This window comes from Aotus nancymaae, unplaced genomic scaffold, assembly GCF_030222135.1.
Source record: "Aotus nancymaae isolate 86718 unplaced genomic scaffold, 86718_ANA_hifiasm-v0.15.2.pri h1tg000039l, whole genome shotgun sequence".
NCBI lineage: Eukaryota > Metazoa > Chordata > Mammalia > Primates > Aotidae > Aotus > Aotus nancymaae.
In genome coordinates, this window is record NW_026988453.1 from 6,898,337 (window position 1) to 6,925,315 (window position 26,979).

The following is a 26,979-nucleotide window of genomic DNA, read 5'->3' on the forward strand; positions in this document are numbered from 1 at the left end:
GTGACTTGCCTAAATTTGATAGTTTGTACTATTTAGTCACCTGCCTTTTTGGATTAACATGAGTAGTTACACTGGTGATAAGACAACACTCAATCCTGCTATCCTCTGATATCCTCTTCTAGCCAACAGCTGTATTTGCTATTATTCTCCTTTTCTGACTTTCCATCTCGGGGGGATTGTGGAAGCACTACTCCCATTCCTTAATGTCAACAAAAGCCCTTCAGTGACTATTTCTCTCCCTTCCTGGGATAGTGTGTGGTCAAGTCGCAACTGCCCCAGAAGATGAAAATGAGGCACAAGCCGGCTGGATTGAGGGGGCAGCCATACTTTTCTCAGTGATCATCGTGGTGTTAGTGACTGCCTTCAATGATTGGAGCAAAGAGAAGCAATTCCGAGGGCTGCAGAGCCGCATTGAGCAGGAGCAAAAGTTCTCCGTCATTCGAAATGGTCAACTCATCCAGCTTCCTGTGGCTGAGATTGTGGTGGGTGATATCGCCCAAGTCAAATACGGTGAGAGCTCTGTGTTTCTTATACTTACCGCCCCCACCACCCCCATTTAAGGGGTGGATCCTTTGGCATGAGGGGTCTGGGAATTGCTGAAAACCCCGAAAGATAAGATCCCAAATTGTATTCACTTCTAAGTTAGAGTTTAAGGAGGTTGGGAGAAGGAATTTCGGAAAGGATTAGCTGAAACTCTCCCACAAGATTGTCAGGCTTGTACCCTGTGTGTCTTAAGGTTAAAGTGTATGATATTCAGGCCATGGAAAGGTGTTGGGGATGAATAATAGTTTGAAGGTATAATGCCTGGAAAGCAGTCTTCTCCCAGGCTGTACAGAGCTGAAGTCTTATAAAGACCCTCCATGTGCTCTTGGCCATTGCTCTCTAGGTAGGGCCCATGGGAGCAGCCCTGAGATGGGGTTGAAGGAGCTGGAGGTCCCTGTCCTCAGCCAGGTCCCTCTCCTCTTAGTACCTCCTTCACTGTCCCCGCGTCCTCTTTGTGCTCTAGGTGATCTGCTGCCTGCAGATGGGGTCCTGATCCAAGGGAATGATCTGAAGATTGACGAGAGCTCTCTGACAGGGGAATCCGACCATGTCAAGAAGTCCCTGGAGAAAGACCCCATGTTGCTCTCAGGTATAGGCCTCAGCTACCAAAGTTCGCATTTACCTCCCTGCAAACAGCCAGGCCACAGGATCCAGACCCCGTTCTCTCTTCTGGCTATGTCCCATTTCCTTCCCTGGGGTTCAGCTGGGGCAACAGCATTTTGGTGGGTGGAATACAAGGATATCAGTCAGCCTAAATGAAGTTTTCCAGGAAACAAGTGTTATAAGGGCCTTGGAGGGGCTCTGCTGGTTGCAAGGGTGGGAGTGAGAGCCTACCCTAAAGCAGTTAGATAGAGTTTCCTCCTTACTCACAATTTGCATGGTCTGTTTCAAATGTGCCCAGCTCTTGACCTTTTCCTACGGTGCTAAGCACATCATTATCCATGGGGTAGGGAGGACTATTTTTTTCTTCTAAGTCTGTGTTTCATACCAACTCATGTCTAGGTATTTAAAAACCCACTCCTTCCCATCTTCTCCTTTCCCATGTAGGGACCCATGTCATGGAAGGTTCTGGCCGGATGGTGGTGACTGCTGTGGGTGTCAACTCTCAGACTGGAATCATCCTTACTCTCTTGGGGGTCAATGAGGATGATGAAGGGGAGAAGAAGAAGAAAGGTAAGGGGCATCTGGAATGAGATTCTTTTTCCTCTCATCCCCATGGACAAACAAGGAAGCAAGGGAGCAGATCTGGATAGAAAGCCTAGTTGAAAGAGTCTGCTGCGATGAAGACGCAGATATCCAGACTGCTTGCCGAGATAACGATGTAGATCCTTGGCTCCAGGGAGCTCTGATGAAAACCAGATCCCGGCTCTACGCTCCCAAGTCAGGCTGAATTTGGGCCTTGATTTTTGTGTCTAACGGTAGCTTGTAAAAGGATGAGTTACAAAGCTACCCTGAATGAACTGGCTAGGTGCTGTAGCCCCAAATGCCTTCCGTATACCCCTCCTCCTTCACCAACTTTCTTCCTCAAAGATGGGGGGCGAAATGAACCATCAAGGCTAAGAGAAAACTGGCCAGAAGAATAACATAGATTTCTGCTGAAACTGTGGGCTCTCAGTGGAAGACAGACACAGCTAGAAGAGTCAGGAACAGTTAGCTCAGTCTTTGCCACTCAGTTGTTCCTGAAGGAAAGAATAACAGAGGCAGAAAGAGGAAAAGATACTAAAACCAAGTCTACACGTTTCCCTAACCATTCCTTCTTCCCTTAGGGGAGAGAAGGTTTCTACTACTTGGCTGGAGGATCATCTTGAGCTGTTTAGTGGAGGGCAGTTTATGAAAAGGAAACAAAACACATTCTGTCAGGAACTAAACAATTCATTTCTGCAGCTACCTGCAGATGAATAAGGAGGAAGCTTGCCTGGTGCTGTGGAAGTAACACAGAGACACATTTCAGAGTCTTTGCTATCAGGCAGAAACAGTTCAAACCTCTCACTTCCTAATCCCCACCCCATTTTCCCAAGCAATGTGACTCAGGCCAGGAGCAAGAGAAAGCAGCTCAGGTGTGAGTATGCACTCACCTACATGAGCGTTTTGGTGGATATCACGAGGATTCATGAGAGCCTCTAGCAAGAATGAATGAAAGCAGAGATGTGAGCTTCCTTTACATTTATGTCCCTTACCTGCAACCCAACACCTTTGCTGTCGCCCTTCTGGGCTCTGAGCAGGACCAACAAATTGGATCTCTTAATAGTCACTTTGGGTTTCGACCCCACTTTTCTCTTTCTTGTTCAAACAGGTAAAAAACAAGGAGTCCCTGAAAATCGCAACAAAGGTAACCTCTCCAACCACTCATTTATCATCTCTACCTGCCCATGCTCAAACCAGACCTTTCCAGGCCATCTGCCTTCTCCCTTTTCCTCTCCATAAATCTGTTATCTGCTGCTCAGATGCCTCACCCTGAGGAAGGTGCAGAGATATTTTGGGGTGGTCTCAAGGTCCTGATCCCAATCTAAGATGAGACAACAGCACCCTCTGCTGTTGGCTCACAGAACCTCATGTCACGGTTTCTCTTGGAGAGTGCGTAGGATTAATCTGCTCTTCACAGGGAGCTGAGCTCTGCTTCATTGCCCTCAGCCTGATTTAAACACCAACAGTCATCAGTTTCTGGGTTGGAAGACTTCAGTGTCCTCATGGTGGAGGGAGGTAGGGTGGGCAGTCCCTGCACCCTCCTCTTGCTAGCTTCTTCATCGGTGTCCTCTTCTGGTCTGGATTCCTTCTCCGCTGGTCTTCTCAGAGGTGCTTGGAGAGAGTCCTTTCTCTGTACCTCTCTCCCCACCTCCTTCTCTGTTCTCGCCACAGTCTGTTTTCTTCCTCCTGATCTGATGTGTGTTTCTCTTTTGGTGGCTGTGTTCACATCCCATCTCTGTCTTCTTGTTTGTGAGTCTGACAGCAGGGACTATGCTCAGGAAGGGCATCCTATGCAAGGGGCTGAGCCCTGCAGGGGTGAAGGTGGAGTGGTGCTGGGAGCCAGCAAGAACTGCTGTCTTGAGATGCTGCTAGAGACTTGTTTTTACTTTGTAACCCACATCATAGCAGTCTTTAGAAATAAAGTCATCACATTGGAAAACCAGGGCTAAACAGAAATAATTCTTTAATTTTAGGTCTTTAGCTCTTCTTTTAAAAGCAAAATGGATTTATATGTGTCTCTTTATCCCTGCTTTCTCTTATTCCAGGAGGTCCCTCACACCAGCTTCTTCCCTCTCCCCCAAAAGACTTAATCCCAGGTCTCACCCTGTATCTCTCTACCTTTGTCAGGCAGGGAAGAAAAGGAATTTCCTTTTCCTATCCTTCAACTGCTAAAAGGAGCTGGAAAATACTCTGGGTCTGGGGGTATGTGTTTCGTCCCTGACAGTCGAGAGAGAGAGAGAGATAAACCATTTAACAGAGCAATCTTGGGCTCTAGAAACATCTGCCAACCCTCTCCTTCAGCCCCTTTCTGCAGTAAAGATCCACCATTTTAAGCACTGAGTTCCAGGAAGGATGGTTGTTATAATAGCGCTTAGAGACATGATTAATCCCCTTGCTAGAATAAACCTGGCTTGGGGCTCTGAGGTAGTGCCAGGAAGCTGCCACTGAAGAAGAAATCCATACCCTAAAAGCACCCCGTTTCATCTAAAGTCATTAGAATATTATTCCAAAGGCCCTGATAAAGCATTGAAGGCAAGTTCCATGTCTAGCATGGGTTAGGAGTGGTCGGAACTGATGTCAGCGTCCAAGGTATATTCCGGAAAGGAGACAGGAGGGTTTTTTGTTTCCAACTGCCTGCCACTCAGTGCTACCATCTTTCCTGCTCACCTGTCCTATTTGTGTGTATACTGCAGCAAAGACCCAGGACGGAGTGGCCCTGGAAATCCAGCCACTCAACAGCCAGGAGGGAACCGACAATGAGGAAAAGGAAAAGAAGGCAGTCAAAGTACCTAAAAAGGAGAAGTCAGTGCTCCAGGGCAAGCTGACTCGCCTGGCTGTTCAGATTGGGAAAGCAGGTGAGTAGGGGTGAGTAGGGTAGAGCCTCCTTGTGGTTTATCCATGTTATCCTGGATCCTCACCACTTTTATCCCCTTCTTTCTGCACCAACCAAGACTGGCAGAAAGAAGCTAAATCTTCAGGATGGCCACTGTTTGCTTGCTCCCTAGGCTTTTTCAGAGAGAAATGTTTTCCTGTGTGTAAGGGTTAATGGTCCTGAGATCTCTTAATCCAAATGAATGAGAAGGAAAGAGCATATATTACAGCAGGGGAGATTTACATTAGCAAGAAGGAGCACTTCAAAAACTGCTTACCTGTCTCTTGTTTTGGATTGTAAATTCCTTAAAGATAGAGAAGGCTGCAGCTTGCTAGAGGCAATTTCCTGACATAGTAGTAGGACCTGGCCAAGCACAGAGCAATAAATACCAAATAAGGGCTGGAGGAAGAAGGACGGCTGTGGTTAGAGAGGCTCTCTCCAGAGGAGAGGTCACTAAATGCACTCTGCATATGAAGTGGCTTCTCCATCACTGGCCTCTATATTTTCTTCCCTCACCACCTTCTTTCAATGGCGAGAGAGAATGGGGAGTGGGGAGAAGAAATAGAAAGGTTGCTACTTCAGTGGACATATCCCTCAAGGAATAGTCTTTTTTTTTTTTGAGATGGAGTCTCCCTCTGTTGCCCAGACTGGAGTGCAGTGACACCATCTCAGCTCACTGCAGCATCTGCCTCCTGGTTCAAGCAATTCTCCTGCCTCAGTCACCCAAGTATTGGGGAGTACAGGTGAACACCACCATGCCAATCTAATTTTTTTATTTTTAGTAGAGATGGGTTTTCGCCATGTTGGCCAGGCTGGTCTCAAACTCCTGGCCTCAAGTGATCTGCCCACCTCAACCTCGCAAAGTGCTAGGATTACAGGCATGAGCCACCGCGCCTGGCCAAAGAATAGTCTTTTACCACTGTTTATTCTGACTCCACCTTTCTGTTTAGCACAATCATAATCAGCACATCTCTGCACTTTATACAGCTGTACACAACTTACCTGGGGTTCTTGTTAAAGTATAGATTCAGTTCCGGGGGTCTGGTGTGGAGCCTCAGATTCTGCATTCCTAACAAGCCCCCATAGGATGCCAACACCACTGATCCAGTTTGCACACATCGGACAGCAGGGATTTATGCTGCCCGCCATAGCGGCCACTCGCCACGTGTGGCTGCTGCAATTTAAATCAATTAAAAGTAAATAAAGTTACAAATCCAGTTCCTGGGGCCCATTGTAGTTGGTCACGAGCCACACGTGCTAGTGGCCGTCATATCGGACAGCACAAATAGAGAGCTTCTTAAGCATCACAGAAAGATCTATTGGACTGAGTTGGCCTAACCTCTTCACGTCTGTTCTAGTACCCAGCTAATTTTAACTACTGTGAAATCTCTTGCATGTAAACTACACATGGATGAGATAAATTGCAGTTGCAGAATTAAGTTATTAGGTGTGGCACACAGGTTTGAAACATTAAATAGGCCTCACCTGACCTTTGCACTATTCTCCCAATCTCTGCCTTGTTCCTTTTTTTTTTTTTTTTGACAAAGTCTCACTCTGTCTCCCAGGCTGGAGTATAGTGATGCTATCTCAGCTCACTGCAACATCTGTCTCTGGGGTTCAAGTGATTCTCATGCCTCAGCCTCTTGAGTAGCTGGGATTACAGGCGTGCACCACCATGCCTGGCTAATTTTTAGTAAAGACAGGGTTTCGCCATATTGAGCAGGCTAGTCTCAAACTGCTACCCTCAAGTGATCTGCCCCTGGCCTCAAGTGATATGTCTGCCTCAGCCTCCCAAAGTGCTGAGATTATAGGCATGAGCCACTGCCTCTGGCCACTGCCCCTGGCCCCTGCCTTGTTCTCAGAGTACAAGCTACCCAATGACTCACCTCTAGTCTCCTTTGTTGCTTTATTTTATATATTAGGCCAGTCCAGGAATAGGGTAAGGCAAGTCAGATGCCTTCCACCACCTGGAGAGTGAGTTCCTTCTTAAATTTTACACCCTCAGTGTCTTGCTTCTCCACCTGAGTCCTGGCCCTAATCAAGCAACGTACAGAAGAATTTGCTTTCATTTATATTATCATCTCTAGTTTGCTTGGAGGCCCCCAACTCATCAGGCCCTTGGGAAAAGCAAACACCAAAACCAGACAATGATTTAAAGCAGAGCTTTTCCCAAATATTATGCCATAGTTAGGGACAGTTGTTCCCAGATATTTATTCCATCAGCCCTCAAAGCAGCCAGGAAGCACCCATGGCAATCAGAACCCCTAGGCCAATAGATTTTGACCTTGAGCAGATTTTTTCCATGTACTGTAATATGTAGGGTAATGAACCATCCCAGTTTGCTTGGAATTTTCTCAATTTGAGCAAAATCCCACATCCCTGTAAACTGTTCAGTCTCAGGATGGTTTGGTCACCCTACCAATGGGCCATACCAAAGACCCTTCAGTCCTTTCATTTCCTCATGTTTAAAAAAGCGGTGATCATAGTAACCTATTTCACAGGGTCGTTGTGAAGTGCTTGCCTGGCCCACAGTAGGTGCCCCTATAAATATTTACTATTGGCTGAGTGCAGTGGCTCACGCCTGTAATCCCAGCACTTTGGGAGGCCGAGGCGGGGGGAACACGAGGTCAAGAGATCGAGACCATACTGGCCAACACGGTGAAACCCCATCTCTACTAAAAAATACAAAAATTAGCTGGGCATGGTGGCATGCACTTGTAGTCCCAGCTACTTGGGAGGCTGAGGCAGGAGAATTGCTTGAACCCAGAAGGCGGAGGTTGCAGTGAGCCGAGATGGCGCCACTGCGCTCCAGCTTGGCACCTGGTGACAAAACAAGACTCTGTCTCAAAAAAAAAAAAAAAATATTTACTATTACTGGCATCTTCTATGTGTGCCATGAAAAGAGAAAGGTTGGGAAGCACTGTCCTAAGAGTTAGTCATGCAGGTAATGCACTAGCACCACAGAGACATGGCTGTAAACAAGATGTGAACTGGCCGACACTCAGAGGTTGGTAGGGGAGAAGTCAAAATTGATAAACTACTAGGAAGTGGATAAGTGCAGTCATGACATTATGAATTGTAGGAGAGGGTGGGTGTAGAGTAGGATCGCAGAATGCTGTTTCAGGAAACAAGTCAACCCTCTGATTTATTAATGAGGAATTTGGTCTAGGAAACAGGCTCAGAAAGGGTCAATGACTTGTCCAAAGCCACAAGTCAAATTAGTGCAGTGCTGAGAATAGAACCTGTATCTTTGAAGTATGAAACCAGTGTCTGTTCCCTATGCTGTAATGCACAAGCAACAGAGAATGGGCCAGGAATTTTAGTAAGTCTTCTGGAGATGGTGGTTTTAACAGTTGGCAGCAAAGGCAACAACTGATGCCAATCCGTCTCTGGCCAGGGACCCAGGAACGCCCTCAGACCTGGGTTCATGTGACTTGTTTCTCTGGACAGGTCTGATCATGTCTGCTCTCACGGTTTTCATCCTGATTCTATACTTTGTGATTGACAACTTTGTGATAAATCGCAGACCATGGCTCCCTGAATGTACTCCCATCTACATCCAGTACTTTGTCAAGTTCTTCATCATCGGCGTCACTGTACTGGTGGTGGCTGTGCCAGAGGGGCTGCCTCTGGCTGTCACCATCTCACTGGCCTACTCTGTGAAGGTGAGACTGGAACAATCCTATCTCTTTCTTTAGGGTAGAGATGGGAGGGAAGCGTACCATGTAACCTTTAGCAAAAAGATAAGCCATTGTATCGTCTATAAACGTTGGCTGGTGCCTCACAAGAGCAGAAGTCTCTGGTATTATGGAAGGATCATCTCCCTCAGATGCATCAATGTTGAAACGACCCAGTAGAACCTTAAGAGAATGATAAAAATAGTATCTTGGATTTTTTTTTTTTTTTTTTTTTTTTGAGACAGAGTCTCAGTCTGTCACCCAGGCTGGAGTGCAACGGTGCAACCTCAGCCTCCCGGGTTCAGGTGATTCTCGTGCCTCAGCCTCCCAAGTTGATGGAATTACAGGCATGTACCACCATGCCCAGCTACCTTTTGTAGACAGGGTTTTAACCACATTGGCCAGGCTGGTCTTGAGCTCCTGACCTCAGGTGATCTGCCCACCTCAGCCTCCCAAAGTGCTGAGATTACAGGCATGAATCACCATACCTGGCCGGTATCTTGGATTTTTGTGTGGGACTGGAAGATGAAATGTGGAGAGATGTTGGCTAGGAAATGGCCTTTGGATTTAGGAGAATCCAGTTAGTCCCCTTCTCAAGTCTCTTCTCTTCTGCTTTGTAGAAAATGATGAAAGACAATAACCTGGTACGGCACTTGGATGCTTGTGAGACTATGGGCAACGCCACCGCCATCTGCTCTGATAAGACAGGCACTTTGACCATGAACCGCATGACTGTGGTGCAAGCTTATATTGGGGGCATCCATTACCGTCAGATCCCAAGCCCTGATGTCTTCCTGCCCAAAGTCCTGGACCTTATTGTCAATGGCATTTCTATCAACAGCGCTTATACCTCCAAGATTCTGGTAAGCATTGCCTTTGCCTAGACACTTAAAATGGGTGGTTGGAAGAGAACATCAATTTTCTCTGAAATGAACCCCCTTATTCTTTACACTGCCTAAATTGTGGTCCCAAATCCTGTTTCTCACTCTGGAGTGAATGTGTTTGGGTGAGACTAGGGAAGAATCCCTGGGAGTCAATGGAGGGTTGGGGGTAAGGGCCTGTGAGAATCTGTGGCCAGAAAATACCCTCCTCATTAGCATATAAAAACTTTGTCTCTAAGGAGGGACCTCATGCTCATCGTAGAATTGGACTTAACAGAAGTAAATTACTCACCTTCCAGAAACAAGCACAGAGTATTAGAATAAGGCCCATGCAGGGTAAGACACCAGCACCACCGCTGGAGCCAACCACAAAATCCCTAAGTCATGGATGGCACAAGGATCACAGTTACCACTGACCACTCTCTGCTCGCTCTTGAAAAAAACAGGCTGGGTATAGTGGCTTATGTCTGTAATCCCAACACTTTGGGAAGCCGAAGTAGGAGGATCACTTGAGCCCAGGAGTTCAAGAGCAATATAGTGAGACCTCATCTCTACAAAAAATAAACAGAATTAGCCAGGCATGGTTGCGCACCTGTAGTCCCAACTACTTGGGAAGCTGAGGTGGGAAGATCGCTTGACCCTAGGAGGTCAGGGCTGCAGTGAGCTGAGATCATGCCACTGTGCTATGTCAAAAAAAAAAAAAAAAGAAAGAAAAGAAAAAGAAAAAAGATGCCAGGTGTTGTGGCTCACACCTGTAATCCCAGCACTTTAGGAGTTGAGGTGGGCAGATCACCTGAGGTCAGGAGTTTGAGACCAGCCTAGCCAACATGGTAAAACTCCGTCTCTACTAAAAAATACAAAAATTACCTGGGCATGGTAGCAGGTACCTGTAGTCCCAGCTACTTAGGAGGCTGAGGCAGGAGAATCACTTGAACCCCAAAGGTGGAGGTTGCAGTGAGCCAAGATCGTGCCACTGCACTCCAGCCTGGGCGATAGAGTGAGACTCTGTCTCCAAAAAAGAAAAAAACAAAAAACAAATGTTATTTCCCCCATATGCTCCAGGTATACATGTGCAGGCTTTGTAAATGAGTTCCTTCCTCCCTAAGTTCTCTGCCTTGTCAAGGCATCTTACTGAATAGTGCTTGTATATTTCTTCTCCCAGCCTCCAGAGAAGGAGGGAGGCCTGCCTCGGCAGGTGGGCAACAAGACCGAGTGTGCTCTGCTGGGCTTTGTCACAGATCTGAAGCAGGATTACCAGGCCGTGCGTAACGAAGTGCCTGAGGAGAAGCTCTACAAGGTGTACACCTTCAACTCAGTGCGCAAGTCAATGAGTACCGTCATCAGGAACCCCAGCGGTGGCTTCCGTATGTACAGCAAGGGCGCCTCCGAGATCATCTTGCGCAAGTGAGCACCCCTGCCCGCTCTGCTTCCCTTCAAGATCCTCTCCTGAGGAAGGCATGGGTGCACGCCCCACACTGAACCCATGCAAATGAGGGACCTTCCAGCCAGGAGGTGACATAATAACTAATATCCCAGTGTCTACTCAGGCCACACATGCTTTTTAAGTGCTTACGGTGGCTCGTTGTATTTAATCCTCACAACTCATTAAGGTGGGTACTATGATTATCCCTGTTTTACAGATTGAGAAAACAGAGATATAAGGAAGTTAAGTATCTCGCTCAAGGTGATACAGCTGCTAGTGGCACAACCAGGATTCAGACCTGGACGATCCTAAGTTTCCATTTCCTAATCTGAAAACAGAGATAGTAGTACTCAGCTCCCAACAGTACTACCCACCTCACTGTAAATGATTCAATGTATGTAAAAGCCTTACACATGAGTACTAGAAACATTCGTTCTGTGTTCTCTTTTCCTTCCCATTCCCATTTCTGATTACAGGGAATTTACATAACTTTCAAAGTGACTATTTGGCTGGGTGCGGTGGCTCACACCTGTAATCCCAGCACTTTGGGAGGCTGAGGCGGGTGGTTAGGAGTTCGAGATCAGCCTAGCCAACATGGTGAAACCCCGTCTCTACTAAAAAAAAAATACAAAAATCAGTCGGGTGTAGTGGCGTGTGCCTGTAATCCTGGCTACTCTGGAGGCTGAGGCAGGAGAATCACTGGAACCCGAGAGGTTGCAGTGAGCCGAGATCGTGCCACTGCACTCCAGCCTGGGCGACAGAGCTGTCTCAAAAAAACAAACAAACAAACAAACAAAAAATCTATAACTATTAATAGATTACCCATAGATCATCAAAAGTTGACCCTACTTAGGTATAGGGCCAGTAGGGCTGAATTAACCAGTGCCCCAACTTGGTTTTAGCCACCTTCTTTTAATCAGCACATTCTTGTATAGAAAACCTCCCCCCACACCACCATGCAGTGAGCACTATTCTAAACAGTCAGGATTGAAAAAGTCTCTCTGCCTTCAAGAAGTTGAAAAGAGCAGGTGATTCACAAATGACTCAGCATTGCATTCACATGTGGGTAAGAACAGATGACACGAGAGAACGCACTCTCTACCCACCTAGACCTTACTCCATCCACAGCCCACCCCACCTTGGAAAGGGACTCAGCTGGGTGATAGATGAAGGAAATGTTTTGCCATGGTTGGAGCAATGTCTTTAGGAGTAATACAGAATTGTCTAAATGTCTGTCAATGATTGTAAAAACGTATTGAATGGGAAGAGAGACACCGTGTTCTTACTGTGCGCCTCCCCAGGTGTAATCGAATCCTGGACCGGAAAGGGGAAGCAGTGCCATTCAAGAATAAAGACAGAGATGATATGGTACGCACTGTCATCGAGCCCATGGCCTCTGATGGACTCCGGACTATCTGCATAGCTTACCGGGATTTCGATGACACAGAGCCCTCTTGGGACAATGAGAATGAGATCCTCACTGAACTGACCTGTATCGCAGTGGTGGGCATTGAGGACCCTGTGCGCCCAGAGGTGAGAAGGCGGGAAGCCACTCAGGAGTCTCAGGAAATGGGGTACTACTTCTCTTTCTAGTTGTGACACCAGGCAAGTAACCTGACTGCTTCTCACTTACAGGGATAGATATTTCTGTGCTTCCTGCTTCACAGGACTGCTGCGGAGTGACAATTTGATAGACTTTGGCATTCCTAGGGTTAATGATGTCTGAGTGGTGAGAAGCAAAGGGCTTATTAGGCTCATTATTTGGTAGTTAAGCGTTGTCAGGAGGCCGATTTAACCAGGACACCAACTTTGTCTTTAGCTCCCTCCTTTCAATCAACACATTCTTTTTGAGTACCTGCTGTGTGCTGATAACTATTCTAGACACTAGTGGATTGAAAAGTCTCTGCTTCTAAGAAGTTCAGACAGATGGACTGTTGATTGTCAAGGCCCAGAGGCATGAGAGGGTGTTATGCATGTGGGAAATTACAAAGAGCTGATAAGGTTGGAGCATTGGCCAGGTGGGTGGAGAGTGGCAAAAGCTTCTGCTAGAAAAGACAGCAGTGGCCACATCGCAAAATGCCATCCATGCACTGCCGAGTAGTCTCCATTGTAAGCCGAAGAGCAAGTTTTTACACCTGGCTCCCAAAGCAAATTCCCCTTCGACTCATGGTACAAATAGGGCAAATTCAAGTATGACTGCTGTGGGTAGGACAGAAGTGAGATGGCACCGAGCAGTATCAAAATGACCAGACCTAGCCTGTGCCACATGGCACCACTTCTAGGGTGCCTCTCTCCTGTCCGCCACAAAGGGACCGATGAAAAGGGACAGATTAGCAGGGTCTCCACCCCCATCTGTGCCCTTCCCCTTTCTTCACTCTCCATAGGTGCCAGATGCTATTGCCAAATGCAAACAAGCTGGCATTACTGTCAGAATGGTTACAGGTGACAACATCAACACAGCCCGGGCCATCGCCACCAAGTGTGGCATTCTGACACCTGGGGATGACTTCCTGTGCTTAGAAGGCAAAGAATTCAACCGGCTCATCCGCAATGAGAAAGGCGAGGTGGGTCCTGGGTAGGGGGAACCAGGACCTCGCCTGGAAAGGAAAAGGCAGGTTCTAGCCTAAGGTATCTGGGTCATGTCAGGGAAAGTGGGTGGTTTCTAAACTGAAAGCTATTCATTGTGAAACATCTCCTTGTACCAAAGCTGTTCATATGGTAAAATTGGGAGTTGCCAGCTGGGTGCAGCATCTCATGCCTGTAAGCCCAGCACTTTGGGAGGCTGAGGTGGGAGGATCGAGACCATCCTGGCCAACATGGTGAAACCCCGTCTCTGCTAAAAATACAGAAATTAGCTGGTGTGGTGCACATGCCTGTAGTCCCAGATACTTAGGAGGCTGAGATAGGAGAATCGCTTGAACCCGGGAGGCAGAGGTTGCAGTGAGCCAAGGTCACGCCTCTGCACTCCAGCCTGGTGACATAGTGAGACTCCATGTAAAAAAAAAAAAAAAATTGGGAGTTGGCTTTCTTCTCATTAGCTTCATTCACAAGCTACCTTTTGAGATAGTGTCACTAACTTTTCATGTCTTTCTGCTTTTTCAGTCATGAAATGATTTTGTGCTGACTTCCCCCTAGCCCAGCCCTCCTGTGTCCCTGCCCTTTGGCTAACAGTGGCTAAAGGAGAATGTGGCCTGGCGGTGGCACAGATCCAAGCTTTCCTGAGCTGCATAGAAATCAAACCTAAGACCTCAGAAGCACCACTTTACCTATCCGAGCCAAGAGCCAACCCTGGCCCACCTCCCTTTAAGGCTCTGGGAAAGGGGGGATTGGCTCCCAGGAAGGGCCTTGGGAGGAGAAGGGAAAAGCAGGACCTGAATGGTCATATCCGTGAATCTACCCTTAGAGACTGGTTGGCTGTTTCATCTCTGCTGAAGCCTGAGTAGCACTCCCACGTGGGACTGTGGCGTACCTGATCTACCAGTGGCTGGAGAAGTAAGATTTTCCTGGATAGCTTTTCTGAGTTTGACTGATCCAGGTGTGGTCTGGTGTTGGCAGGTAGAGCAAGAAAAGCTGGACAAGATCTGGCCTAAACTTCGGGTCCTGGCGCGATCTTCTCCCACTGACAAGCACACCCTGGTGAAAGGTGAGGTTGGCTTCCAAATAGGTGCCTGCCATAGCTGAAGGTAGGCCAGGGTGAGGACAGGTAAGAACCACCAGCCAAAGCCACTCTCCTATCCGAATAGGGAGGTCCTAGGAGAGCTCCCAGGCTAGTGGAGAGAACATACAGTTAGCAAACATCTGAGCCCTTGGTGAGTATGACGCACAATAAAGTTGTTGCATTTTTATTTTTTTATTTTTCATTTTTATTTTTGGAGACAGACTCTTGCTCCGTCACCCAGGCTGGAATGGAGTGGCACAACCTCGGCTCACTGCAACCTCTGCCTCCTGAGTTCAAGCAATTCTCCTGCCTCAGACTCCTGAGTAGCTGGGACTACAGGCATGTGCCACCGTGCCCGGCTAATTTTTGTATTCTTAGTAGAGACAGGGTTTCACCATTTTGGCCAGGCTGGTCTCAAACTCCTGACCTCAGGTGATCCACCCGCCTTGGCCTCCCAAAGTGCTGGGATTACAGGCATGAGCCAATGCACCTGGCAAGTTGTTCGATTTTTAAAAACATGATCATATCTCATTTACTAACAGTACTGTGAACTAGGCAGGGCAGGTATTCCCATTTTATAAATAAGGAAGTTTGAGGCTGAGAAGACAAGTAACTTATCCAAATTGCCCAGCTGGTAGGTGGAAATGGTACAGTTTGACCCCCAGGTCTCTGCCTTGAAATCCATCCAGAGTTTTTTTCATAGCTGCCTTAGGGTACCAGATGAGGACAGACTTAGTTTAGTGCTACCCATGAACAAATTACTGCTCTTGGGTGGTTCCTGCAGAACCTCTAGGAAAGGGAAAAGGGAAGGAAAGAAGAAAGTAGGAGAGTGGGTGGTAGGAACGTAGGGGAGATCAGAAAAGCTCACTGTGGTGTGTCTGTTTCTTTCAGGCATCATTGACAGCACTGTTGGGGAACACCGGCAGGTCGTGGCTGTCACTGGTGATGGCACAAATGATGGGCCTGCTCTGAAGAAAGCGGACGTTGGTTTTGCCATGGTAAGCTCAGCACAGTCTCTCTCTGATTGCAAGCTGCCTTCTCCATCAGGAAGCCAGGTCCGGCTTCTGGTAGCCTGCTGCTTGCTATACCTGCACAGCCCACGGTGTGCTCTTTTCTCCAACCCCATCTCTCCTATCTACCTGACCAATCATAATATAAGTAACTGGGGACCCATCAAGGATGAAGAATAGATAAGAGGGAGGGAAGTCGGCCGGTCGCAGTGGCTCAAGCCTTTAATCCCAGCACTTTGGGAGGCCAAGGTGGGTGGATCGCCTGAGGTCAGGAGTTCGAGACCACCCTGACCAAAATGGTGAAACCCTGTCTCTACTAAAAATACAAAAATTAGCTGGGCATGGTGGTGCATGCCTGTAGTCCCAGCTACTCAGCAGGCTGAGGCAGGAGAATTGCTTGAACCCAGGAGCAGAGGTTGCAGTGAGCCAAGATTGCACCACTGCACTCCAGCCTGGGTGATAAAGTGACACTCTGTCTCAAAAAAAGAAAAAAAGGGAGGGATGTCATGAAGGATCGTTATGCAGGAAAGCCAGACCAACACAAACTTGCCCATAAACACGTGATGTTGTCGACTAGGCAAACTAGAAGATTCGTGTTCCCTGCGGGAGATGCACTTTGTGGCTGGCACCATTGGGTACTCTGCTTTTCACTTGTGAGGCCACGAGCATCAGAATCACTTGGAAAGTTCATTTAAAATCACATGTTCCAAGGCTCCACAGTTGGATGTCTTAATTCAGTAGGTCTGGTATGAATACCAGAATTTTTTTGTTTTTAAACAGGCACACCAGTTAATTCTGATGTTTAGAAAGGTTGAGAAGCCCCCGGATTCGATCCTCAGACTCAAATAGTTTATGATTATAAGCCTCCCATACAGATTGTACTGTTGGGGTGATTTTTAGCAGTGGAAGGACATTTAAGAAGTAGTCTTCTCTAGGGAACTCTTTTTTTTTTTTTAAGGTTTTTATTCTAGGAAATTTCAAGAATATGCAAAAGTAGGGAGACCTGACAGGTACCTGTCACTCAGCTTCAACTATGATCAACACATGGCCAGTCTTCTTTCAGTGATCCCCACATCTACGTCCCCAATCTTCATCTGAATTATTTTTGAAGCAAATGCAAGGCATCATGTAATTTCATCCTTAAAAATTTCATTATATGGGAGGGAGGGTATGGAGTGAAAAAATTTTCATTATATGCCTGTAAATAATAAGTATGTATCAATAAACTATATCTAAAAGAATCTTAATACCATTATCTCAGAACAAAATTGATGTTTCCTTACTATCATCAAATATCTAGTTTGTTCACATTTTCCTAACAGACTCATAAATGTTGTTTTTATAGTTTATTTGCCCAAATCAGGATTCAAATAAGATCCATACCTTGCAATTATTTGATGCATCTGTTAAGTCTCTTACCCTATAGCAGTGGCTCTTGAAGTGCCCCTCCTTCCAGCTGCACCAGTAGTTGTACAGCTGTTCCAGCTGTATAGTAGGTTTCTATACAAACCTATAGAAAGCAGATTCTCAGTCCCCATCCCAGATTTACTGAATTGGAAAGCCTGGAACTGGAGACCAGAAATCTTAATTAATTATGTTAAATCTGTTCATTGTGTTTTGACAATGATTCTCAGTGATTCTGATGCACCCTAAACTTTAAGAACCACTGATCTGGCCGGGTGCTGTGGTTCACGCCTGTGATCCCAGCACTTAGGGAGGCCGAGGCGGGCGGATCACGAAGTCAGGAGATTGAGACTATCCTGGGCTAACACTGTGAAACCCTATCTCTACTAAAAATACAAAAAATTAGCCAGGCATGGTGGCACGAGCCTGTAGTCCCAGCTACTCTGGTGGCTGAGGCAGGAGAATCACTTAAACCCAGAAGGCAGAGGTGGCAGTGAGCTGAGATTGTGCCACTGCACTCCAGCCTGGGCGACAGAGTGAGACTCTGTCTCAAAAAAAAAAAAAAAAAAAAAAAACTTACCTGGCAAGGGAGATACCATGATCACAAAGGTGGTTTTCCCAGGGCAAGGCTTATCCACTGCACTCCAGATGTGCTGACCCCTGCAATTTCCCCAAATGTGGGAAACTCGACTGCATAATTTGTGTTAGTGGGGGACTGCGTTCATGCTTTCCCCGGACAAAAAGAAAAAGAAAGAAAGAAAAGAAAAGAACCACTGATCTTATAGTTCCCTATAGTCATGGATTCGCTAAGAGGATGGGACTCAGCATATAGTTGTACTCATGACCGAGATTTGTAACAGGGATGTAGTAAGAATACAGTTGTATCATAAGAGAAGAAGACACTGATGGCGTCTATTCATCTGCAGTCTTTCTTAGGCACTCCCTCCCATGAGGAGCCAGAGTCCATTCTTTCCCCAGTTATGAAAACAGCATTATCTGTGTGATGTTCTGCTTAGGGAAGCCCATTACGGACTTGGTACCCAAGGTTTTTCTTGGGGCTGGTCACATAGGCACCTTCTGCCTAATCCATACCAAAATTCCAGACTCCCAAAAGGAAAGCAGATGTTCAATACAAACCGCATTGTTTGGACACAGTCTAGACACAATGAGCCACCCTTATCAGTTAGTTGTTGACTGGGAGCATTCTGAGAGCTCATTTCCCAGATGCCAGCCACGGGCCCACCCTGCAAGCATTCCTTCCTCAAGATAGCAGTCTCAAGCCTGCTATGCTAACTCTCTTCTGCACAATCTCCCTCCATCTTTTTTCCTAGCAACGTAGTTTTAAAGGAACAGGCTTGTTTGTCTGCAAAGACTGTCTCTCAGTGTGGATTTTGTTGATTATTTCCCTGTGATTTCCTTTAACATGTCATTTTCTTCCTTACATTTCCTATAAGCAAGTAGTTGGTTCTAGAAGTTATCAGATGCTATACCTTTTCTTTCATTGAGGGCTGCAAAATGACAATATTGTAATTATTTATTTATTAACGTAAATACTTCTATGAAAAGAGAAACCCCTTCATTGACTATTTGATTACTCTGAGGTTCTAATCCTACATGAAAGGTGGGTTTTTGTTTTGTTCGGTTTGGTTTTTTACTTACTGGTTTTTTGTTTTTTTGGTTTTTTTCCCCTCTGGTTCGTGTTCTCTGATGCAGTTGCAGGTTTTTTCAAATGATGAGTTGACATTTTAGGAACCTCCAAAGGTGACCAATGAGTGGACTTTTTTTTTTAAGTATCATTATGAATTCAGTGACCCATCCTTAGGCAGTGACCCACCATGAGGTAGAAGAGGCCTCTTCAACATGGTTGAGTCCTTTAGATAAAACCCCAGTTGTCTTTAATAACTTTCTTTTTTTTTTATTTTGTTTTTAATCTAGGTCAGTGCAAAAGTAATCTTTCTTGGTTTATTCCTTGGTTCTTGGTTCTTTTTTATCCTGGATATGAAATCGTCCATTTTTGCAAGGATTCCTGTTTCTTTTTAATGTGAAATGGTATTTTTATTTATTTGTTCGTTTATGTTTGAGACAGAGCCTTACTCTGTCACTCAGGCTGGAGTGCAGTGTGGCAATCTCGGCTCACTGCAAACTCCCCTTTCCAGGTTCAAACAATTCTCCTGCCTCAGCCTCCTGAGTAGCTGGGATTACAGGTGCCCGCTGCCACCCGCATCTAATTTTTTGTATTTTTAGTAGTGATGAGGTTTCACCATGTTGGCCAGGCTGGTCTCAAACTCCTGACCTCAAGTAATCTGCCCGCCTCGACCTCCCAAAGTGCTGGGATTACAGGGGTGAGTCACCATGCCTGGCCTGAAATGGTATTTAGAGAACACAGTTGAAACTCAAAGGCATTCCTTGCCACTGAGTAGATCTTTGTTTCTAAGCCTTTTCAGTGGACAAAGCTAAGAAGTATGCTCTTAAGCCTCACTTGTTTTTGTGTTTGTTTTGTGTTTGCTCACAAAGATAAAATACTTTGTGAATTCATATTTATTTTTCATTTAACTTTAGAATTATATATTTCTTTTTATTTCACTTTTAGAAGAAATAATAATAAATAATATTTTTAAAAGAATTATAGATGTCTAACTTACTGTAATCCCAGCTACTCAGGAGGCTGAGGCAGGAGAGGAGACTCTCTTGAACCTGGGAGTCGGAGGTTAGTGAGCTGAGATCGCACCACTGCACTCCAACGTGGGCGACAGAGCGAGACTCTGTCTCAAAAAATATAAATAAATAAATAAAATCTGTAATGTATTTATGGCTTTCCCCCTTAGCTAAGTGATACCATACCATAAACTCTTTTTCTACCTTTCTTTCTTCACCTAACAACATAACTTGGAGATCATTTCGTAGTAGTAATTATAAGGCTAGGCGATACAGAGAGACCCCCATCTCTACAAAAAATTAAAAAATTAACTCAGCATGGTGAGCAAATGCCTGTAAGTCCCACTACTCAGGAGGTGGAGGTGGGAGGATCACTGGAGCCCCAGATGTGGAGCTTGCAGTGAGTTAAGATCTTGCCACTGTACTCCAGCCTGGGCAACAGAGCTAGACCCTGTCTCAATTATTTTTTAATTTAATTTAAAAAGAAGATTTTGAACGAAAATGAAACTTCTGAACTGTGCTGCCATACTACTACTCCTAGAACAAATGTAGAGTTTCTCAAAGGTGTTGGAATGACACGGGCTTAAATGAGATACTGGCAGTAGGAACAGAAATGTAAGAATTTGGAGGTAGAATAGATAGGATTTGCTCTCGACCTTTTAATTAGTTTCCAAGATTGAGGAGGTAGGAGGGGAGGGAGAAAGGAATATCAAGATGACTGTAATTCCCAGTCTGGGCTCAGTAGTAAGGTTGGTGGCATCAGGCCCCACCTTCCTTTCTGTAGAGTGACAGTGACACATTTTCTCTTTCTTTTGTGTGGCTAGTGTGCCCTCTAGTATTTACACTGACTTCTGAAGCTTCCTGGAGGTCAGGAAATGGAGGCTGGGCTCCATCCACTCCCTCACTGTTTTCCCTCCCATCTCACCTCAGGGCATCGCAGGCACAGATGTAGCAAAAGAGGCTTCGGACATCATCCTAACAGATGACAACTTCACCAGCATTGTGAAGGCAGTGATGTGGGGACGAAATGTCTATGACAGCATCTCCAAGTTCCTGCAGTTCCAGCTCACTGTCAACGTGGTGGCCGTGATTGTAGCCTTCACTGGAGCCTGTATCACTCAGGTGAAGGCAGTGTGGGTGGGCTGAGACGGGAGGGACGAGGCAGGAGCTAAGGAATATGGGGTGGAGGGTACAGTGTGTTTACTGAAGAGTAAGGACAGGGTTTCCCCGTGACGTTGGGACAGGAGTTAGCTCTACTAAGTCCGCTGTCTTCATCTGCTTATGTGAAATGATGGTAACTTACGGGCCTCAGCTTAGCACTTACGTGTCAGCTGCTGTGATAAGCATTTATATACACTACCTGTATTCTTCAAAAATGACCTTGCAAAGTACATATTATTATCCCCATTTTATGGGTGGGGAACTTAAGGCTCAAGGAAGTTAAGTAACTTTCTCACAGTCACTCAGCTTGGAAGTGGCCAGATTCCAAGTCTAGGTGGGTTGTGGGAGCTGGACCTTCGAAAGGGCAAAGGTGGGCTGGTTTCTGAGGAAAGCTAAAAAGACTGCTGCTTCTTCCCACTAGGATTCTCCATTGAAAGCGGTGCAGATGCTGTGGGTGAATCTAATCATGGACACGTTTGCTTCACTGGCCCTGGCCACAGAGCCCCCTACGGAATCCCTGTTGAAGCGGCGCCCCTACGGCCGAAATAAGCCTCTGATCTCACGCACTATGATGAAGAACATCTTGGGCCACGCGTTCTATCAGCTCATTGTCATCTTTATCCTTGTCTTTGCAGGTGAGCCACTTTGGGGTGGGTCAGCAGCTGGGGTGCTGGTTGGAGGTGGGGGCAGAGAATGGCCTCAGGAAAGAAGGTAGCGTGAAAGCAAGCGGAGCACAGACCAGGAATGAGTGCAGCTTCACCTCCCAGTGCTTTCTGTACTCCTGCTACACGGTGCATTATGCTCCTGTATGTACTCAAGAATTTCATGAGGGAGGCTTTATTACTTCTTTTTTTATAGATGCAAAAAATTAAGCTCAGGTCCCATAATGAGTACATAGTGCTAGGATTGCCTGACTCCAGTGCACATAGTTCTTATTACCATGCTGCACTACATGAAAGCATGTATCAATGCAGCAAGCTGAGAAAGAAGGTAAAATAAGTCGAGACCAGGGCTAACATTGGAAATACTTAATAACTAGTAAAACAAAAAATTAGCTGGGCATGGCGATACATGCCTGTCGTCCCAGCTATTCGGGAGGCTGAGGTGGAAGGATCATTTGAGCAGGAAGGTCCAGGCTACAGTGAGCCACGATCATGCCACTGCACTCCAGCCTGGGTGACGGAGTGAGATCCTATGTCAAAAAAATAAGTAAGTAGTATAGCTCAGATATTGATCAATTGGAATGGACACCAGGCATAAGGAAGCAGTATAGCTGTTCCAACACATTCTGACTCAGTTCAGACCACACTTACCCTCCAATGCTTCTCCTCTCCCCACTAGGTGAGAAATTCTTTGATATTGATAGTGGGAGGAAGGCACCTCTACATTCACCACCCACCCAGCACTATACAATTGTTTTCAACACCTTCGTGCTGATGCAGCTCTTCAATGAAATCAACTCCCGAAAGATCCATGGAGAGAAGAACGTCTTTTCAGGCATCTACCGCAACGTCATCTTCTGCGCTGTAGTCTTGGGCACGTTCATCTGCCAGGTGAGATTCTATCTGCAGTTGAGGCAGGAGATCTGGGATGATACGGGGCAGAAGCTGGGAGCTGGGGTTCCCTAAATACCCAGGAAAAGGAATGAGGGAACTATGGGAACGGGGGCTGTAGGTTGAATACTTTGGGATTCCCAGAGTATTGCAAATTGCTCTAGAATTGGAGCCCAGTGTGTCAAGAGCTCCAGTGCAGGGCAGCATGTTGACTGCAAATAAAATAATACTTGTAAAATCCTTTCATTATCTTTCTAAACACACAGAAATTTCACAAAGTGACCAAAAGAAGTGCCGTTCTCTTCTAGCCCTTCTGTGGCTCCTGTCAGCCTATATGACATGTGCATGCACACCTAGTATAGACTCTCTCCTTGTCCCTGCCCCTTTGTTCTGAAGCGCTTGTGATAAAAAGTGTTGTGCAACTCAGAGAAAGAGAAGTAATGGGAGGGTATACGTATATTACATAGTCAGCCTAGCTTGCCCTCCTCCAATACGAGACTATGAGCTAACCATGTAACAAAAGAGCTCCTGTCCCATCCCTCAGCCAGGTACCTCTCTTATTTTTCCCCATCTCCAATTCTTTTTTTTTTTTCAATTTAATTTTAAAAATAGAGATGGGGTCTCACTCTGTTGTCCAGGCTGGTCTTAAACTCCTAGCCTCAAGCAATCCTCTGCCTCCCAAAGTGCTACTACGCCTGGCCTTTTTTTCTTTTTTTGAGACAGGTTTTCTCTCTGTGTGTGTCACCCAGGCTGGAGTGCAGCCTCAATCTCCCGGGTTCAAGCAATCCCCCCACCTCATCCTCAGATCCTCTCTCCATCACTCTACCTTCTTGTCACTAACTGGCTTTAGTCACAAGTAGACTCCAGCTCCCCTAACTCCTCCAGGTCGTCTGTTACTCATAGTCCACCAGAGTGCTCTATAAAGGCTGTTTGTGTCTGTCTCTCCTTAGAAATTTCCTCTTTTCCCTTCCCTTACAAGCAAATCAGAACTTGCACTCAAGAATCCTGAGGCAGGGGGATGATGTGGCTTTGGGGGCCTTGACTAGAGGGCCAGAGCTGCCTGTTAGTCACTTCCTTGATGGTGGGCTGCCCCTTTCTCTATTCTAGATTTTCATCGTGGAATTTGGGGGTAAACCCTTCAGTTGTACAAGGCTCAGCCTGTCCCAGTGGTTGTGGTGTCTCTTCATTGGAATTGGAGAACTTCTGTGGGGCCAGGTAAGTACCAACACACGCTCCTGATGCATTCTCACAGCCTGCAGACCTCCCCTCCTCTACGTGAGATGGAACAAGCAACTGTGGAGACCCCCCTCCCAACACCCCATCTTCATCTTCTCCTCTTTCCTCCCTACCCCAACTCAAGTTTTTAAGTTCTTGTCATCTCATAGGATCTCAAGGTGGAATGATCACTTCAGAGGTTTCAGAATTCCTCTCTAACCATGCCTGGAGTTAAAAATCCCTCAGCTTCTCTGAGACAGGAATTAAACTTTTCAATGGCATTTTGCTACCAAAAAGTAAAAAATAAAAAGTAAGGGTCTTAGAAGTAGAAGAGTTTACAAGACACATGTCTTTATTCTCATGAAGCAGAAACCTGGCTGTGGGCTGCTGGGCTGACATAATTCAGGGCTCCCAGCCTCTTCTGTTTCTTGCCATGGCTTTATCTGGGTGAAATGCTTAACACTTACCTGATATATATTCAGATTTACAAGATCTCTAGGGTAGCAGTGTGGCCTATGGTTTAGAGCACGGATTCTGAGAATGACTGTCTGGGTTTGAATCCAGCTCTCCTTTATTTTTTTTTCTTCTGTCACCCAGGCTGGAGTGCAGTGGTGTGATCTCGGCTCACTGCAACCTCTGCCTCCTGGTTCAATCAATTCTCCTGCCTCAACCTCCCAAGTAGCTGGGATTACAGTCACCTACCACCGAAACTGGCTAATTTTTATATTTTTAGTAGAGATGGGGTTTCACCTTGTTGGCTAGGTGGGTCTTGAACTCCTGACCTCAGGTGATCCACCCACCTCAGCCTTCCAAAGTGCTGGGATTACTCAGCCCTCTTCTTTTTTTTTTTTTTTTTTTGAGATTAAGTCTCTCTCTGTCACCTAGGCTGGGGTACAGTGGTGCGATCCCAGTTAACTGCAACCTCTGCCTCCCCGGTTCAAGTGATTCTCTTGCCTTAGCCTCTCAAGTAGCTAGGACTACAGATGAGTGCCACCAAGCTGGCTAATTTTTTTGTATTTTTAGTAGAGATGAGGTTTCACAGTGTTAACCAGAATAATCTCGATCTCCTGACCTCGTGATCTGCCCACCTCACTCTCCCAAAGTGCTGGGATTACAGGCATGAGCCACCGCACCTGGCCTTAGCTCTTCTTTTTATAAGCTGAATAATCTTGGGCAAATTACTTAACCACTCTGTATCCCAGTGGCTTCAACTTGCAAAAACAAGGTCATTGTTAATTAGTGAATCAGTTATGATACAGAAAAGACTTGGAATAATGTCTAATACCTAGTTAGTACTCAATCAGTGTTAGCTATTAAGGTTATAACAGGCTGGGCACAGTTGCTCATGCCTGTAATCCCAGCACTTTGGGAGGCCAAGGCAGGTGGATCACCTGAGGTTGAGAGTTCGAGACTAGCCTGGCCAACGTGGAGAAACCCGTCTCTACTAAAAATACAAAAATTAGCCAGATATGGTGGCATATGCTTGTAATCCCAGCTACTTGGGAGGCCAAGGCAGGAAAATCACTTGAACCTGAAAGGTGGAGGTTGCAGGGAGCTGAGATTGTGCAGCCTGGGCAACAAGAGCGAAACTCCGTGTCAAAAGAAAATATGTTATAATAGTATCATCAAGTCTAATAGTTTCACTTTTTCCTTAATACCATGTTACAAACCTCCCTCATCCTCAGCTCTGGCCTTGGCTATACCTCTCTTTACAGACCCCAGGTCTTTGCAGATAATCCCTTAGTGCCCAGCCACCCAGGTAATGGACACTTTGCCCTAAATGCCCTCAAAGAGCCCTTTCTGGAGTTCCTGGCCTTCTCCCATAAACCTACTAGTTATTTATTTCACACCTAGATGCCTCCCTCATTAATTTATTTTTCTTTTTTTTTTTTTCTCTCTGAGAGATAGGGTTCTTGGGCCAGGCGCAGTGGCTCACACCTGTAATCCCAGCACTTTGGGAGGCCAAGGCAGGCAGGTCACCTGAAGTCAGAAGTTTGAGACCAGCCTGGCTAACATGGTGAAACCCCATCTCTACTAAAAATACAAAAAAAATTAGCCAGGTGTGGTGGCATATGCCTGTAATCCCAGCTCCTTGGGAGGCTGAGGCAGGAGAATTGCTTGAACCTGGTAGGCACAGGTTGCAGTGAACCAAGATCACACCACTGCACTCCAGCCTGGGTGACAAGAGCGAGACTTTTGTCTCAAAAAAAAGAAAAAAAGAAGATGGGGGGTCTCACTATGTTACGCAGGCTGATCTTGAACTCCTGGGCTCAAGCAATCCTCCTACCTCAGCATCCCAAAGTGCTGGGATTACAGGTATGAGCCACTGCACTCAGCCCTCCCTAATTAATGTCTATCATATTCCCTCCACCCTGTTCTATTTGCTGAAGTGTTTTTACCAGTGGGTGCCTAAAGCAGTTTTATGCTTTGGTAAAGCTTGGTTGTGTCACCTGTTGTTTGAAACTCTTCTGGCCCTTGCCTCACATGTGGCCATGTGGCCTTGATGCCAGACAACAGCCTTCCTTCTGTATCACAGCAGCTCTTTCCCACATTCAGAGTCAGAGCTTTGGCACTGTTCTCATTTCAAAACACGTGGCTCCATATCAGACTGCCCATACAGTCCCTCTTCCCCATGTGAGCCCTGGCTGCTTCTCATCTTGTCTGGAAAGAACTGACTGACAGCTGCTGAGCTCACCAGGAGGTTTATTTTGAATTTCAAGCCCAAGGTGCTGCTCCTTGTCTTCTGATAATACTCATGTGTCCCTTCTTCTATGGCCTGTCCTATCCACTTCCTCACCTCAAACCCAAGAAAACTTTTGGTATCCTTTCATGAGAGTTTGTAACACAGAAACTATATTGCATGTGGCAACTAAGAAAGGGGTCATTCATTTCCAATACCCTTCTCAACCCCTTGCCCATACATATGCAGTATGATCATCTTCTCCCCAGACTATTTTCCCCCAGGTCCTGGTCTCTGTCCCTTCCTACTCTGTACCATGCAGTATAGTTCTGTTAACCTTAAAAGACAGATTGCAAAATGGAAAAGAAGCAGTGAGACAAAAAGAGGAAAATGAAGTATATGACCAGGCAGATGGCTGGTCGATTACTAGAATATAAGCTCTGTTTTCATGTGTTTATAAATACAGAAAACCTTCATAAGAGCCTGACTGCTGGTGGGCACCTGAAGAATGCTTGCCTGGATGGATTGGTGCTTCTGTCCACTGCTCTTCCAGTGGGAAGGGTATAACCTGCCCAAGGGCCTGGCCCTTGAAGGTTGATTGACAGCAATTCTCACTCTGATTCTGGTGTCTCCCTCTTCACTGCACTTGTTTTCAGATCATCTCCGCAATACCTACCCGATCCCTGAAGTTCCTGAAGGAGGCTGGGCATGGCACCACCAAAGAGGAGATCACCAAGGATGCCGAGGGGCTGGATGAGATTGACCATGCCGAGATGGAGCTGCGCCGAGGCCAGATCCTCTGGTTCCGGGGCCTGAACCGTATCCAGACTCAGGTACTCTGATAGTGGTCTGTCCTTCCCTTGGGGGAAGAAGCTTCCCATCTTGAAAGGTGGTGGGAGGTGGCCAGCATCTCTTCCCTTCCAAAGGCTCACTACTAATGGGCAGCCCTAGCTCCCCAGCTTCAGGACAAATGGACAAAGGGATCTGTGTGGGGTCCTTTGAGAGGAGAGGAATCAAAAGACCTAGACCACGGGACACTGTTAGCATAGTCCTTTAGCTCTG

At 46.3% G+C, this 26,979-nt stretch overlaps 1 protein-coding gene and 1 non-coding gene across 8 annotated transcripts in view; both read left to right on the forward strand.

Annotated features, from left to right (window-relative positions):
* ATP2B4 (ATPase plasma membrane Ca2+ transporting 4) overlaps positions 1-26,979 on the forward strand; it is a 116,948-nt gene that overhangs the window by 75,270 nt on the left and 14,699 nt on the right. For all 7 annotated transcript variants that reach the window (XM_064360258.1, XM_064360256.1, XM_064360252.1 and 4 more), the window contains exons 4-20: positions 253-510; positions 1,007-1,132; positions 1,591-1,716; positions 2,837-2,872; positions 4,422-4,583; positions 8,051-8,265; positions 8,898-9,140; positions 10,321-10,562; positions 11,883-12,114; positions 12,966-13,145; positions 14,137-14,224; positions 15,131-15,237; positions 20,239-20,430; positions 20,891-21,104; positions 21,811-22,022; positions 23,130-23,237; positions 26,574-26,750. In XM_064360258.1, coding sequence (XP_064216328.1) covers positions 253-510; positions 1,007-1,132; positions 1,591-1,716; positions 2,837-2,872; positions 4,422-4,583; positions 8,051-8,265; positions 8,898-9,140; positions 10,321-10,562; positions 11,883-12,114; positions 12,966-13,145; positions 14,137-14,224; positions 15,131-15,237; positions 20,239-20,430; positions 20,891-21,104; positions 21,811-22,022; positions 23,130-23,237; positions 26,574-26,750 — 2,918 coding nt within the window. The remainder of the gene's footprint in view (positions 1-252; positions 511-1,006; positions 1,133-1,590; positions 1,717-2,836; positions 2,873-4,421; positions 4,584-8,050; positions 8,266-8,897; positions 9,141-10,320; positions 10,563-11,882; positions 12,115-12,965; positions 13,146-14,136; positions 14,225-15,130; positions 15,238-20,238; positions 20,431-20,890; positions 21,105-21,810; positions 22,023-23,129; positions 23,238-26,573; positions 26,751-26,979) is intronic.
* On the forward strand, positions 17,226-17,389 carry LOC135268234 (U1 spliceosomal RNA). Its single transcript, XR_010336512.1, has one exon. It is a non-coding gene; the product is annotated as a U1 spliceosomal RNA (small nuclear RNA).